Below are 12,047 nucleotides of genomic sequence, written 5' to 3' on the forward strand. Positions count from 1 at the left end.
TATACTGTTTTCTTTTGACTCTTGTATTATGGCCTGGTACAAAATGCTCATTTCTAAAACAAAACATTGCAAAAAGTGAGAAAATATATAATATTCGATTTAATGTATTTTGCCTACTTTCAGAAATGGCTGTAAACAATATTCACACAGATCCAACCATCTGAAAGTGTGTTTGAATTATTACCTCAAACATGAACGCTAGTATTTTTAAATATTTAGGCATAAAACTGTAGATTTGAGTTTAATCATCACAAAGATCTGAATTCTATTCCCTACAAACTGAAGCTCAATTTCTCATAAGCAATACCCCAGTACACAGAATACATGTTAAAACATGAAAACCTAAGACGCTAAAGTAAAGCAGAAGGGGGGTGACGTTTACCGGTGACCCGGTGAGGACCCGTCCTGCTGCTCATCTCTTCCTGCCTCAGGCCGCTGGGATGGGAACAAGAAGTGAAACCAGCAGGAAACACTTACCACAATTGTTGGTAATTAAGTTGATCAGCGGTAATGATAAAAACTGCTAATTTACAGTGTTACTCTGTAAACCCGTTTAGATTACAGGGTTGCAATTAAATTGGCCAAAGCACTATCATTAGAAGCACAACTCACTACATTAACCTCTGTTGCAAAACAGAATCAGAATCAGAACCATCTATTGCCATATATATTACACATAGAGGAATACGACTTGATGAAATAGAATTGAATAAGATAAAGTAAAATTAAAAATATATATAATAACAAGTATTAACAATATAAATACGCAAACATTCAAGGGATGAACTATTACCATTACACACATTGTTGTTGACTCTGGCAACAGCAGGCCGTTTCCCATCATGCATTAGCCCATGATGCCGGGCAAAAACGGTGGCGACCTCCAACTCACTATCACATGACCTCGTTGGTCATGTGATAGTCAGCAAGAGCATCTTATCCTACTGCAGATTTGAACATTAATGACACAATGGAAAGTTATTTAAATATTTATCCTGTGTTCTGACTAAGTAGAAGGAGTATGAAGAGCGAAACAGTAGCTTACAAACTGTTTTAGGGAGATGCTGACATCCTGTGGTTCCACTGAAGAACAGCATCTGTCTCTCTGTGATACAAACACACACACAGGAAGTCATAATAAACTACGTCTAAATATACTAGGTCATTCATTTGTAGACAAATCATTTAAAATATGTTTAAAAAAAAGCTTTAAATATATTTTTTAAATATGTCAAAAATTATTAGGTGGAAAAATATTTTTACAAAAAAATGAAAATTGGAAACTTGCTAAAATCAAATGAATAAACAGTTTTGAAAAAAAAGTCAAAATACGTCGATGACATCGAAAAATGTAAAAAAAGACGTCGAAATATTTTGATAAGAAAATACAAATATATTAAATCAAAAAAGTCAATACATGTTGTGTCAAAAAACGTCAAAAATGATTAGATTAAAATATTTTGTAGAAATAATAGGTCAAAAATAATTTTGAATAGAAAGTCGAAATATGTCAAACAATGTCATGAAATAAAGGTTAGACATTTTATATTTAAACGTCATTCCGATTATCTTTTTAAAACGATTTTTGCACAAGATTTTTATTTTTTTTCCAGGACATTTTATGAACTTACATAGTTTGACTCTTTTCAAAACATTTTTCAACCAATCATATTTTTCCTTTTTTGAAAGACATTTTAGACACAACCTATTTTAACGACATTTTTCAACCTTATACATTTTGACCTCCGTCTAGAAAATATTTCTCCTAATATTTCTCAACTTCTTTTGAAAATAATTTTTGAACTAATATGTATATTTTGAAATTTCCATAACTTTTCTTTGACCTGAGTATCTTTTAAAACATTTTTTGACCTTTGATATTTTTACTTTTATTTTAAATCCTGGGTCCTTAACCATTTTTTCCACCTTTTCGACTTCTTTAAAAATATATATTTTTTAATCTACGGTCTAAATTGTTTTTAAAGAACACAAAAACAACGTTGTGCCCTAAATGTCCTTTAAAAAATATTAGGTGAAATTTTTTTTTAGCAAAATATTATGTATTTGTGTATAGGGTGAAAAGAAATTAAAAAAACTATTAGGTGAAAAATTGCTTTAAACAGAAAGTCAAAATATGTATGGTGGTTTTTCATTAGAAAAAATATGAAAAGATATTTGGTCAAAAAATATTTTCAAATAAAATTGAAAAGATATGTTGGTAAAATTTGTATAAATGTAATGTAATGTTATGTAAAGTGTGAGGGTAAAAAAGGGAAAAAATCAAATGTTAAAAAATGAAGAAAAGTTCTCCCAAAAAATATTAGGTCAAAAAATGTTTTTAAAAAGAAAGTCAAACTTTGTAAGGTCGAAAAAAAATATGTGAGGTGAAAATATGTAAAGGATAGCTTTTTTTTTAAGTCAAAATATGTTAGGTGGAAAAAATAACAAAGAATATCATAATATCAAAATCATAAAATACTTTGGAAAAAAATCCAAACATTTTGAAGGGGAAGTCAGATATAATATCTCTCATAGACTTCACTACTCTTTTTTTACTTGAGTAATAGTTTTGAATCCTCCTTTCACTACTTCCTCATTCCTTCTTCACAGGATGTCACCGTGACACTGAACCGTGGCTCCTCCCACATTCAGTGAGTTAAAGATTAAAACTGAGGAGTGGCCGTTGCCGCAACCCTGCTCTTCCGTCAAACCTCCCACATGCCTCTCTGCAAGTGCTTGTGTGTGTGCGTGCGTGTGTGTGTGTGTGTGTGTGTGTGTGTGTGTGTGTGTGTGTGTGTGAGTGTGTGTGTGTGTGTGTGTGTGAGTGTGTGTGTGTGTGAGTGTGTGTATGTGTGTGTGAGAGCCGAGAATCAACACATCTGCTCACACATAAACACTTGTTTCTCATGTTTAACCTTAAGCTTAGTTAAAGGGTGACGTATTACACTGTATTTTAGTCCCTTCGTTTTTTATGAATGTCTCTAAACCAAGAGGATATTTATTACTAAAAATGAATGAAGAGAGAAGTAGAGTCATTTTCTCATAGTCTAAAAAACTAAAATACTAAAAAAATCATCTGAAAGGTGAAAATAATAGTACTTAAAATGAACCTAATTACTTAATTACCTCTCAGAACAATGACATCACTTGTCATGCAGCTAATCCAGAAAGGCTGCATTCCACAGCTTCACTCCTCCTCCTCCTCCTCCTCCTCCTCCTCCTCCTCCAGCCTGAACTCAGAGCAGGGAGAAAGGACCATCAGAGAGAAGCTTCAACAGGTGAGTGATATTAACTTCCTCTCTGAGCTCTGTATAAAGTTACGCTTCTGTTTTACACTTCGATCTAAAAGAGAAAATAGGAAAAGGACAAATTCCATTCATGAACCTGGTGATTTGTATTGGGCCCACTTTTAAATATTAGCTGTTGTGTGGAGGACGTCGGAGGTCCTTCCCTTCAAGAAGGCAGATCCAAAACCAGGGAAAATCAAACAAAACAAGTCAAATCTGTGCTTTAGTCGTCTCATTCCAGAAGTCAAAGCTACTGGCGTGGTTCAGTTGACTTGAGTTGTTTGTTTGGTTCTGAAGTTCAACTCATTAAGCGTCAACAAAAGAGAGCAGAGGGAGGCTTGTATTTCTCTAAATGAGGACCTGTGTGGCGAGGGAAAATACCCGGTGTGACGTTCCTCTGATGACTTCCTGATGGCGATACTGGCGAGAGAAGTGGCGCCTGGTAAACAGAGAGAGGAGGTATTTGTGGGCGGAGCCTGAGCCTCAGGAATGTCAGCGTGTTGTGCCACATTCCCGCTGTCGGCCGACCTGCGTGACTTCTACTGCAAACACGGGAAGCTGTGCTGAGTCCTCCAATGAAGACCCGCCTTCGTAACCTTTGACCCCTCTGTCCCCTGGTCCCGCCTACTCCCATCAAATGCAGCGAGGATATTAAATCAACTCTTCTTATGATATGAAATCACACAAATCACTTTCCCTGTAGGAGTGCTGTATTTGTGCTGCATGCTGGGAAGTATGCTAACGAGCTGCTAGCATCAGCGTGTGCTCAGTTAAGGACGAAGGCTTGTGTACAGCAGTGCACGTGTGTGCACGCCGTGCACGCTCATCGGATCCAAACAGACACTCACAACTAGTGCTTTAGTAATATAATAGTCATGTGATATGATGATTGTTGATCACAGCTGAGATGTCTCCATGAAAGATGGAGTGCAGAGTGTTTTAAAACTCAATATTTAATCCAAATTGTGTGCTCTTGGTAATTAGCGTTAGCTAGTTAGCTTCTCCCTCTAGCATTTAGTGCGCTCTGAGCTACCGTTTTTAAAGAGACAGTACGCGTGCTGCATTACTGAACAAACGAGTAGACAATGGTCATTTGTCAAACAATAGAAGACATTTGGTCAATGGACTGTTTATCAATAATAAATGATTCAATGAATTGATTTGGAACTGGATTCAAACGGCCTTTATTGATTCCCAGTTCACGGTTGCTGGTGGTGCTGCAGCTGAGTGATGGAGCTGAAGGTGTGGGTGGAGGGTGTGGTCAGGGTGGTGAGCGGCCTATCACTGACCACTTCCTGCCAGGATGTCGTCATCGCTCTGGCACAGTCGCTTGGTGAGTCTCTCCATTTTCACCCAAGTCACGTTCCTTCTCAAACCCTGGAGGAACATTTACATTAATATGCTGACTTCACGCAGCGTTGTCCATTTCCCACTTGATGCGATACATCGGTGTCATGAACACACAGCTGGTACAGATGTTTTCAGTCACTCCTCCCCCACCGCTCTCCTTACTGATGCTCCTTCACGCGTCCCCTCAGGTCGGACCGGTCGGTACATTCTCATCGTGAAGCTGCGGGGGAAAGAGAGGCAGCTGCTGGCCGAGGACTGTCCTCTTCAGCACCTGTCTCAGCTGGGTCAGATGGCCCCGGAGGTCCACTTCGTCCTGCGGAGGACCGGCCCCAGCCGGGGGGATGGGCGAGGCACACCCGACACGGAGCGACGGGAACCGGCCCACCTCAAGAGGACCTGGGCCCCGTCCCCCAGAGCTTCTCCAGAACCCCGGGCCTCCCCCATCTCGTTCCCGGACCCTCACAGCTTCCCCAAGGAGGAGGTGTTCAGGCAGGTCCTGCAGCAGCAGAGGAGGCTTCAGGACCTGGAGAACCAGCTCTGGTCTCTGGAGAAGGAGGCCGAGGTCTGGGAGCAGGAGGGGTCGTCTGCCAGAGATCACGGTCCGACTGTGGTCTGGGAAGCAGAACTGGAGGACCTGGAGCGGCGCTTGAGGCAGAACGAGGCCGATCTGATGCTCGGACTCCAGTGGGAGGAGGAGCTCCAGGCAGAGGTGGACCGAGAAGAAGGTAGGTGTTCACGTCCTTCCTCTGGAATTTTCCTCAACTCGAGAGCTTACCGCTGCTCCTCAACAGACCTGCAGAGAGATCAGCAGCAGCTGCACGCGTCGATGGAGGACGACGCCCACCAGATGGAGGAGCTCCAAGCCCGCTCCGCCCAGCTGGAGCAGGAGGTGCAGCTCAAAGAACACAGGCCCAGCTCCCGGGCGGACTCGAGGCCGCCGGAGGAGGCGCTGAGGCCTCTGAAGCAGGAGCTCCGTTACCGGTGGCAGCAGGGAGAAGATCTGGAAGCAGCGTTGTCCGAGACGCAGAGGGATCTCCAGGCGGCGGAGGAGAATCTGCAGGTACAGCTCCTCCATCATCTAATCTCAGACGGGGAGAATCCAACCAACGGGAGGATCAGTGCACTATTTCTAGAGAGTATTTGTATGTGAGATGGAGTCAGAATAAACTACATTGTCTTCATGGTGATGAAGACATTTTTTAGAGGTTTTAGTCTGTTTAGTTTACAAATGGACGTAAAAGCACGGTGATTAAATGTGTGTTTGCTCCATGCGTCCTGCAGGGCCGGCGGGAGATGATCGAGGAGCTGAACAAGGAGCTGAGGCAGTGCAAGCTGCAGCAGTTCATCCTGCAGACCGGGGCGCCCCCCCCCGAGCCCCTCACCGACCTCTACCTCAGCAGTGCTGGCATCATGGAGACGTCCCCCAAGTGATGAAGTCCACTGGTCCTTTCCTTCAGCAGCAGGAGTACTGCTGTGTTAAAGTTCTCCTCCTTGAGGACTCAACAACGAAGGAGACGAGTTCAGAGGAAACGTCTTTCTTTTGTTTTTCACGTCAGATGAAGAAGGAAAGAAAAATCCTCACAGCAAGCTGAAATAAACACTGTTTGCTTCATTTATTGAACTCATACGATGTCTGAAACACGACGTCATGAAGTTAAGCCTGAACCTCGAAGGACTGTGTGTGTGTGTGTGTGTGTGTGTGTGTGTCTGACAAGCCAACCATTGGCAGTTTCGTAGAATGTCAATGAAATTAATGAATGTACATTTTTATGCCTGTAATTTAAATTGCACATCTGTATTTTATTTGTACTGTATTTTTTATTTGAAATAGTCACATAAAGTATTTTAAAAAACATACTTTCCCATCTTTGTATTTGTCGTTTCACTCTCTCGTGAAGCAGGTGGTCCTTGCTCCACTGGGGGGGCGCCACGGCTTGGTCCTCGAGGACTTCTCCATCGCTCCAAAGCCTGAGCAGCGTTTTAGTGGATCACCTTACAACAAGCGAGCAGATGACAAACAGACAAATGAACAGCGACTGCAGAGGCACAAACACAAAACTCAACACAACTCACTCACCAAATGCTGTTCACTATTTACAGACCGAGTTCAGCCGAGATCAGAGAGCTGCTGGTGGTCTTTGTGATGGACAGAAGTGGTCCCATAGTTGACGTGTAAAGTCTATCTCGAGGACCTTGGGCCCCCCCCCCCGCCCCCACCCCACAGAGACAAAACAAGCTGCACTGGAAGAGAGGAAGACAGGAGCTCTGCAACGAGAAGATGAGCCGAGGGGAACATTACTAGTTAATACAAGTAGTGGAACCCCACTTACAAACATTTATGAACCACTTAGCATTAGCTGTAGCAATAGTAATAAAGACCGCCTACTGACGAGCCACGACCAAATGAGGTCACCAAAAAGAGAGCTTTATTTATTCAGGCCCCACATGGGGGCGACGAGGAGTGATCAGTCGGCCAAGTTGCAAAAAAGGCGGAGCTTTAAATTGGAGCACAGGGCCCCAGGTGTCTCCAGGCACCTGCCATTTAAAGAGACACACACACGTAGTACGGCAGGGGGCCGCCACATCTGGAAGGATCTCTGGACCACGGACATTAAACACGACTAAACACGACGTTGCAAGGCAGCCATTTTTATTTGCCCTTGTTACAATTAAAGTAGATTTACATTAAAGTGAGGTGTAACTAGCATGCTAGCTAGTCAACTAGCATGCTGCCAACAAAGCACGACAAATGTAATGCTTCTCAGCACACTATTGTACGTGTTACTGTTGGAACGATAAACATTCTAGTTGGAGTTGTTGTCAGACATGTAGATGCCACACCTCTGTGTCTGGAGATCAAGTGATTACCGAGCTGGTCGGATTAGAAGCTGATCAGAGGTCAGCTGGAGCTCTTCACTTCGGTCAGAGCACAGACGCCCCGTGACCACTTTGACGCAGACAGTCGCATCGCTGCCATTCGCTCGGTTCCATCGGGAGGCCATGGGCCAGGAGGAGAGCCACAGCGGGGAGATGAACCAGGCCCAGATCCAGGAGCTGTGCCTGGTCTTCATGAAGGAGTGTCCGAGCGGCGCCCTCCACCTGCACGAGTTCAAGAGGATCTTCGGGGTGGTGAGCAGCTCGGCGGAGGAGTCGCTCTACATCGAGACGGTGTTCCACTCCTTTGACACCAACAAGGTCAGGAACTTTGCGTCCCTCACCACCATTCTGCCCCTGAGGTCCTCTGGCTCCACTGGACACTGAAACACGGGTGGCTTTTAACCTGCAGCTGTGTGTGTGTGTGTACCGGTTGTCTTGTGGTCCTTTGTGAACCGTTGTGTGCTCACAGAACAACACGCTGGACTTCATGGAGTACGTGGCGGCGCTCCACCTGATCCTGAGGGGGAACCTGGAGGATCGGCTCAAGTGGTCCTTCAAGATGTACGACACGGACGGGAACGGCATGCTGGACCGGCACGAGGTGAAGCAGATCATCCGGGTGAGAGAAGAGAAGGGCAGAGGGGGGCCGGGGGGGCGTCAACACTGATTTACTTTTAGGTCGGTGTAAACCAAGCAGTATTGGATCAACTCAACCACTTATGTGTCATATCAGGGTTTTGTAACACAAATCCTCTCGAGGCTGATTATGTCAGTGGGGGGAGGAGGGGAAGGGGGGGGGGGCAGAGAGTAAACACCTTTGCCGGGTGCTAAGGTAAGCCTCTCAACTCAGACGTGAATTTACACCCTTCCGCTGAGATTAGCTCATGTTACAGTGTGTTTTCGGTAACTGAACGATTGAAGATCTATTTAGAAAAACCAAACATTCAATTCAATATAAGCTCTTCTTAACGTAGTGATGGACTGGTTTTTCTCTTTATTTTTGGTTCCTCACTCAGATTCTTTATAAAATCAAACTCCAGAAGAGTGACATCAGCATGACGCCATCGGAAATCTGTGACCGGATCTTTGACCTGGTGGATCAGAATCATGATGGTGAGGGGCAATAAAGGGTCCGTTGATTTATGTTCTGTGTTTCAGTGTCTCACAACTTCTAGACTTCACTCTCCACATTTAGAGAAATGGTGATGTGTGTGTGAATGGACACCACAGCTATGTGCAGCATAGTGGACTTTGTGCTTCTGTTCAGGTCTGATCACCTTGCCTGAATTCATGGAGGGAGCTCAGAAGGATGAGTGGCTCATGAACCTCCTCAAGTTGGACGTCAACGCCACCGGTTGGGTCATCCAGAACTGTGGGAAGTTACCATGACCTCCCCCTTGGTGGGAGGCGCTGCTTGCAGGTTTTTCTTTGAGGCCAACTCAGAGGTGTGTCTCACCTGTGTCTCACCTGTGTCTCACCTGTGTCTCACCTTCGTCTCCAAGCTTCCTTTGATTCAAAGCCGGAGCTCGGCTGCAGTTCTGCTGTGATTTTGACCGTGTTCCGATTCCTCGCTGCATGGCCTCTGGACTGTTGTGGCCTTCAGCTGATGTCACTATCTCACGACACCACATGCTCACTAAGAACTAAGAAAATGCTTAATCTTTATTATTGGATGTGTTTTCATATTGTGTTTGAGATTCAGAGTAGTACATCACTTTTTGAATAGTTCTGTTCACCTAATGTGGTTTAAAGACTAAACCCTTAGTGGTTAGTTTCCTTTGTTCTCTTCCATTCCATTATTATTATTATTAGACATTATTATGATGGGTTATTATATTTATTGTTTCCCTGACAGGGTTTTGGACCTCTAGAGTCTTTGGAGCTGTTCATCTGTTGTTTATTGGTTTGTTAGTAATCTACAGGTGGAGGTACCACACAAACACATGCATTAGTGTGCCAGCCAAGAAAATACACAACAAAACCTGCTGGCAATAAAACAGGATTTTAAAGACCTTTAATCCTTTAATTAGACTAAACAATGGTACTGAGTTTCGTGACCTTTGAGGCTGTGGTGACTTTCACAACTAAAATGTATCAAATACTTTGGAGATTATAACTTTAAGATGCTTCTAAAATGGTGCTATTTGCTAATGAAAGACATTGGTTTGATCTAAAGGATCCACTCGTATGTTTTAGTGCTGTAACATATCGATTAATATGCAAAAGTTATGTTTAAAGGGCTGTCCAAAACTAAATAACATCCCACTTGTTGCCTTTCTAAAGCACAAACAAATAAATAACAATAAAAGAAAAAGAAAGAAAGAAAGTGTCAAATAAAGAATAATCTCATTCCTTTGAGCTCTAGCTTTGGTCTCCACCACCTTTGCAAGGAAACATCTGTCTCATTGTTGCTCCACCTTGTTCACCAGCTGGTCTGTAGATCCTGCTATGTGGTGCAGGGTTGCGTATGCCTGTTCCGATTTTATATAATCGTTTGACCCATCGTGGTTTTGAATATGTTGATGCAGCTTTGTGAGAGCACGTCGCCAAAGTTCCATCTTCAGAATCTCTTTGTGGCTTTCCATCATAACAAGCCTTAACATTTCTGCATTACGACTGAACTGAACAGAGCGATGTTTAATTGACCCATTTATTTCTGCAGTTCCCATTTTCACTTGTTGATAAAGAACCACGAAACAAAATGGCAAAATATCATGTTATTTTTAGGTATTGTATGAGGGGGAAGAGATGGTTTCAGATGTGGATCTTTTTTGGTATTAAAAACATTTTTCATAAATACTCGTACACACCATATTTTCCTAATTCCTGTGACGTGTCTGTTGTGATTTCGCCACTTGGTGTCACTTGGATTCAGAAATGTGCAAATCCTACTCACAGAGACTTCAAACTAAATCCTCAAAGGCTTGAATGTTAAGTCTTGGCTCCGGATCAGTCCGTCCGATGCAGGTGACATGTTTGTAAGTAGAGAAGAGCACATTGTCCAGGTCACATGAAGTGATCGAGGGCAGATATATGAACAGAGAAGAATTGTTGGGTTGGGTTGTTTGGAAACAGATATGATTGAAAGAAGGGTAACTGTCTCAGCCTATTACAAGACCTGCTGCACATGGAGAAGATGTCATTTAGCTTTATCCAAAGCGCACAGTGCATTTCAACCATAAGGAAACAAACCCAGAAGAACAAGAAACAAGAAACAAGTGCAGTTTCATCAATAAGAGCCGTTTTAAGTCCAGCTTAAGGTCTACAGTGTGTTAGTGGAGGTTTAGTCTGAAGAGGTGTGTCTTTAGTGTGAAGATGTGAAGGCTCTCTGTGGTCCTGATGTCATCACAGAGCTCCTTCCACCAATTAGGAGCAGGACAGCAAAGAGTGGAGATCTAGTCCAGTGTTCTGCTCTCAGTGAGGGAGGAACAAGCAGCTTGATGGAGGGTTTCACCAGGTCCTGGATGGAGACTGGACCCGATCCATTCACAGCATGCTACGTGAGAACCAGTGCTTTGAACTGGATGAGGCAGCCACTGGTAACCAATGAAGAGAGGAGGAGTGGAGAAGTGTGGCAGAAGTTAGGAAGGTTGAAGATATTCTGAGTGAGAAGGGGTCGTATTCTCCGGATGTTGTAGAGCGTCTAGCAGCTTAACTGATGCTAACCTGAGTCAGCCCTAACTATAAGCGATGTCAAAAAGGAAAGTTTTAAGCTTAATTTTAAATTAACTGACCGAATCTGCCTGTGGAAGCTGGTTCCACAAAAGAGGAGCTTGATAACTGAAGGCTCTGGCCCCCATCATAATATTTAAAGCTCTAGGAACCACGAGTAACCAGCATCCATGGAGCATAGCTGCCTTGTAGGGCAATGCGGTGTTACAAGCTCTTAACAATAAGACGGTGCCTCACCAAGTGCCTTGTAGATGAGAAGTACCTTAGATTCTATTCTTGATTTAACAGGGAGCCAGTGCCGAGAAGTTAATACAGGAGTTATTTGATCCCTTTTCTTAGTTCTTGTTAATACACGTGCTGCAGCATTCTGAATCAACTGGAGAGGTTTAAGAGATTTACAAGAGCAGCAGTCTTTCAGTTTAGTCAGGGTTGATCTTCAGGTGGTGAGCAGACCTCCACTGAGAGATGTCAGTCAGACGGGCAGAAAACATAGTTAGATCAGGTCAAACCTACCAAAGATAAGAGGAGACACTAGCAGTAAAACTAATCTGATATAGCAGAGTCTACAGTGAGAACTGGCATTTAAATCAGCAACAGCTAAAGCAACTAGCAATGAAGTTTAACTTAAAACAATAGAATCAACAACAAATTTACCAAACTAGCTTGGTTTAAAGAAAAGTTGCTTAGTCCGATTTCAAGTCGCCTGGATGTCTGAAGACCGAGTAGTTGAGATGCAGACTGGGGGGCAAGGGTGGGCAGAAGAAGGAACGAGGTGGTGCTGACTCCATTTAACTGTCCGTGGTGCTGACTGCATGTAACTGTTTATGTTGCTGGTTGCATTTAACTGTCCATGGTTCTGAC

The 12,047-nt window shown here is 43.3% G+C and overlaps 2 protein-coding genes across 2 annotated transcripts; both read left to right on the forward strand.

The window, feature by feature from the left end:
* Positions 1-3,245: 3,245 nt before the first annotated feature.
* Positions 3,246-6,460, forward strand: LOC119193979 (ras association domain-containing protein 7-like). Its single transcript, XM_037447950.2, has 5 exons — positions 3,246-3,278; positions 4,486-4,620; positions 4,826-5,362; positions 5,429-5,697; positions 5,919-6,460. The coding sequence occupies exons 2-5, from the start codon at positions 4,518-4,520 to the stop codon at positions 6,066-6,068; spliced, it is 1,059 nt and encodes a 352-aa protein (XP_037303847.2). The 5' UTR covers positions 3,246-3,278; positions 4,486-4,517; the 3' UTR covers positions 6,069-6,460.
* Positions 6,461-7,590: 1,130 nt separating this feature from the next.
* On the forward strand, positions 7,591-9,137 carry guca1g (guanylate cyclase activator 1g). Its single transcript, XM_037448014.2, has 4 exons — positions 7,591-7,832; positions 7,984-8,133; positions 8,531-8,627; positions 8,782-9,137. Exons 1-4 carry the CDS (start codon positions 7,638-7,640, stop codon positions 8,901-8,903), a joined length of 564 nt encoding a protein of 187 aa, XP_037303911.1. The 5' UTR covers positions 7,591-7,637; the 3' UTR covers positions 8,904-9,137.
* Positions 9,138-12,047: the final 2,910 nt, after the last annotated feature.

This window comes from Pungitius pungitius, chromosome 4 (assembly GCF_949316345.1).
Source record: "Pungitius pungitius chromosome 4, fPunPun2.1, whole genome shotgun sequence".
NCBI classification, from domain to species: Eukaryota; Metazoa; Chordata; class Actinopteri; order Perciformes; family Gasterosteidae; genus Pungitius; species Pungitius pungitius.

Coding starts and splice junctions, on each gene's coding strand:
- guca1g (XM_037448014.2), top strand. CDS start 7,638: ATGGGCCAGGAGGAGAGCCACAGCGGGGAGATGAACCAGGCCCAGATC. Junction 8,134..8,530: donor AGGTGAAGCAGATCATCCGG/GTGAGAGAAGAG, acceptor TTCCTCACTCAG/ATTCTTTATAAAATCAAACT. Junction 8,628..8,781: donor GGTGGATCAGAATCATGATG/GTGAGGGGCAAT, acceptor GCTTCTGTTCAG/GTCTGATCACCTTGCCTGAA.
- LOC119193979 (XM_037447950.2), top strand. CDS start 4,518: ATGGAGCTGAAGGTGTGGGTGGAGGGTGTGGTCAGGGTGGTGAGCGGC. Junction 4,621..4,825: donor CGCTCTGGCACAGTCGCTTG/GTGAGTCTCTCC, acceptor GCGTCCCCTCAG/GTCGGACCGGTCGGTACATT. Junction 5,363..5,428: donor AGAGGTGGACCGAGAAGAAG/GTAGGTGTTCAC, acceptor GCTCCTCAACAG/ACCTGCAGAGAGATCAGCAG.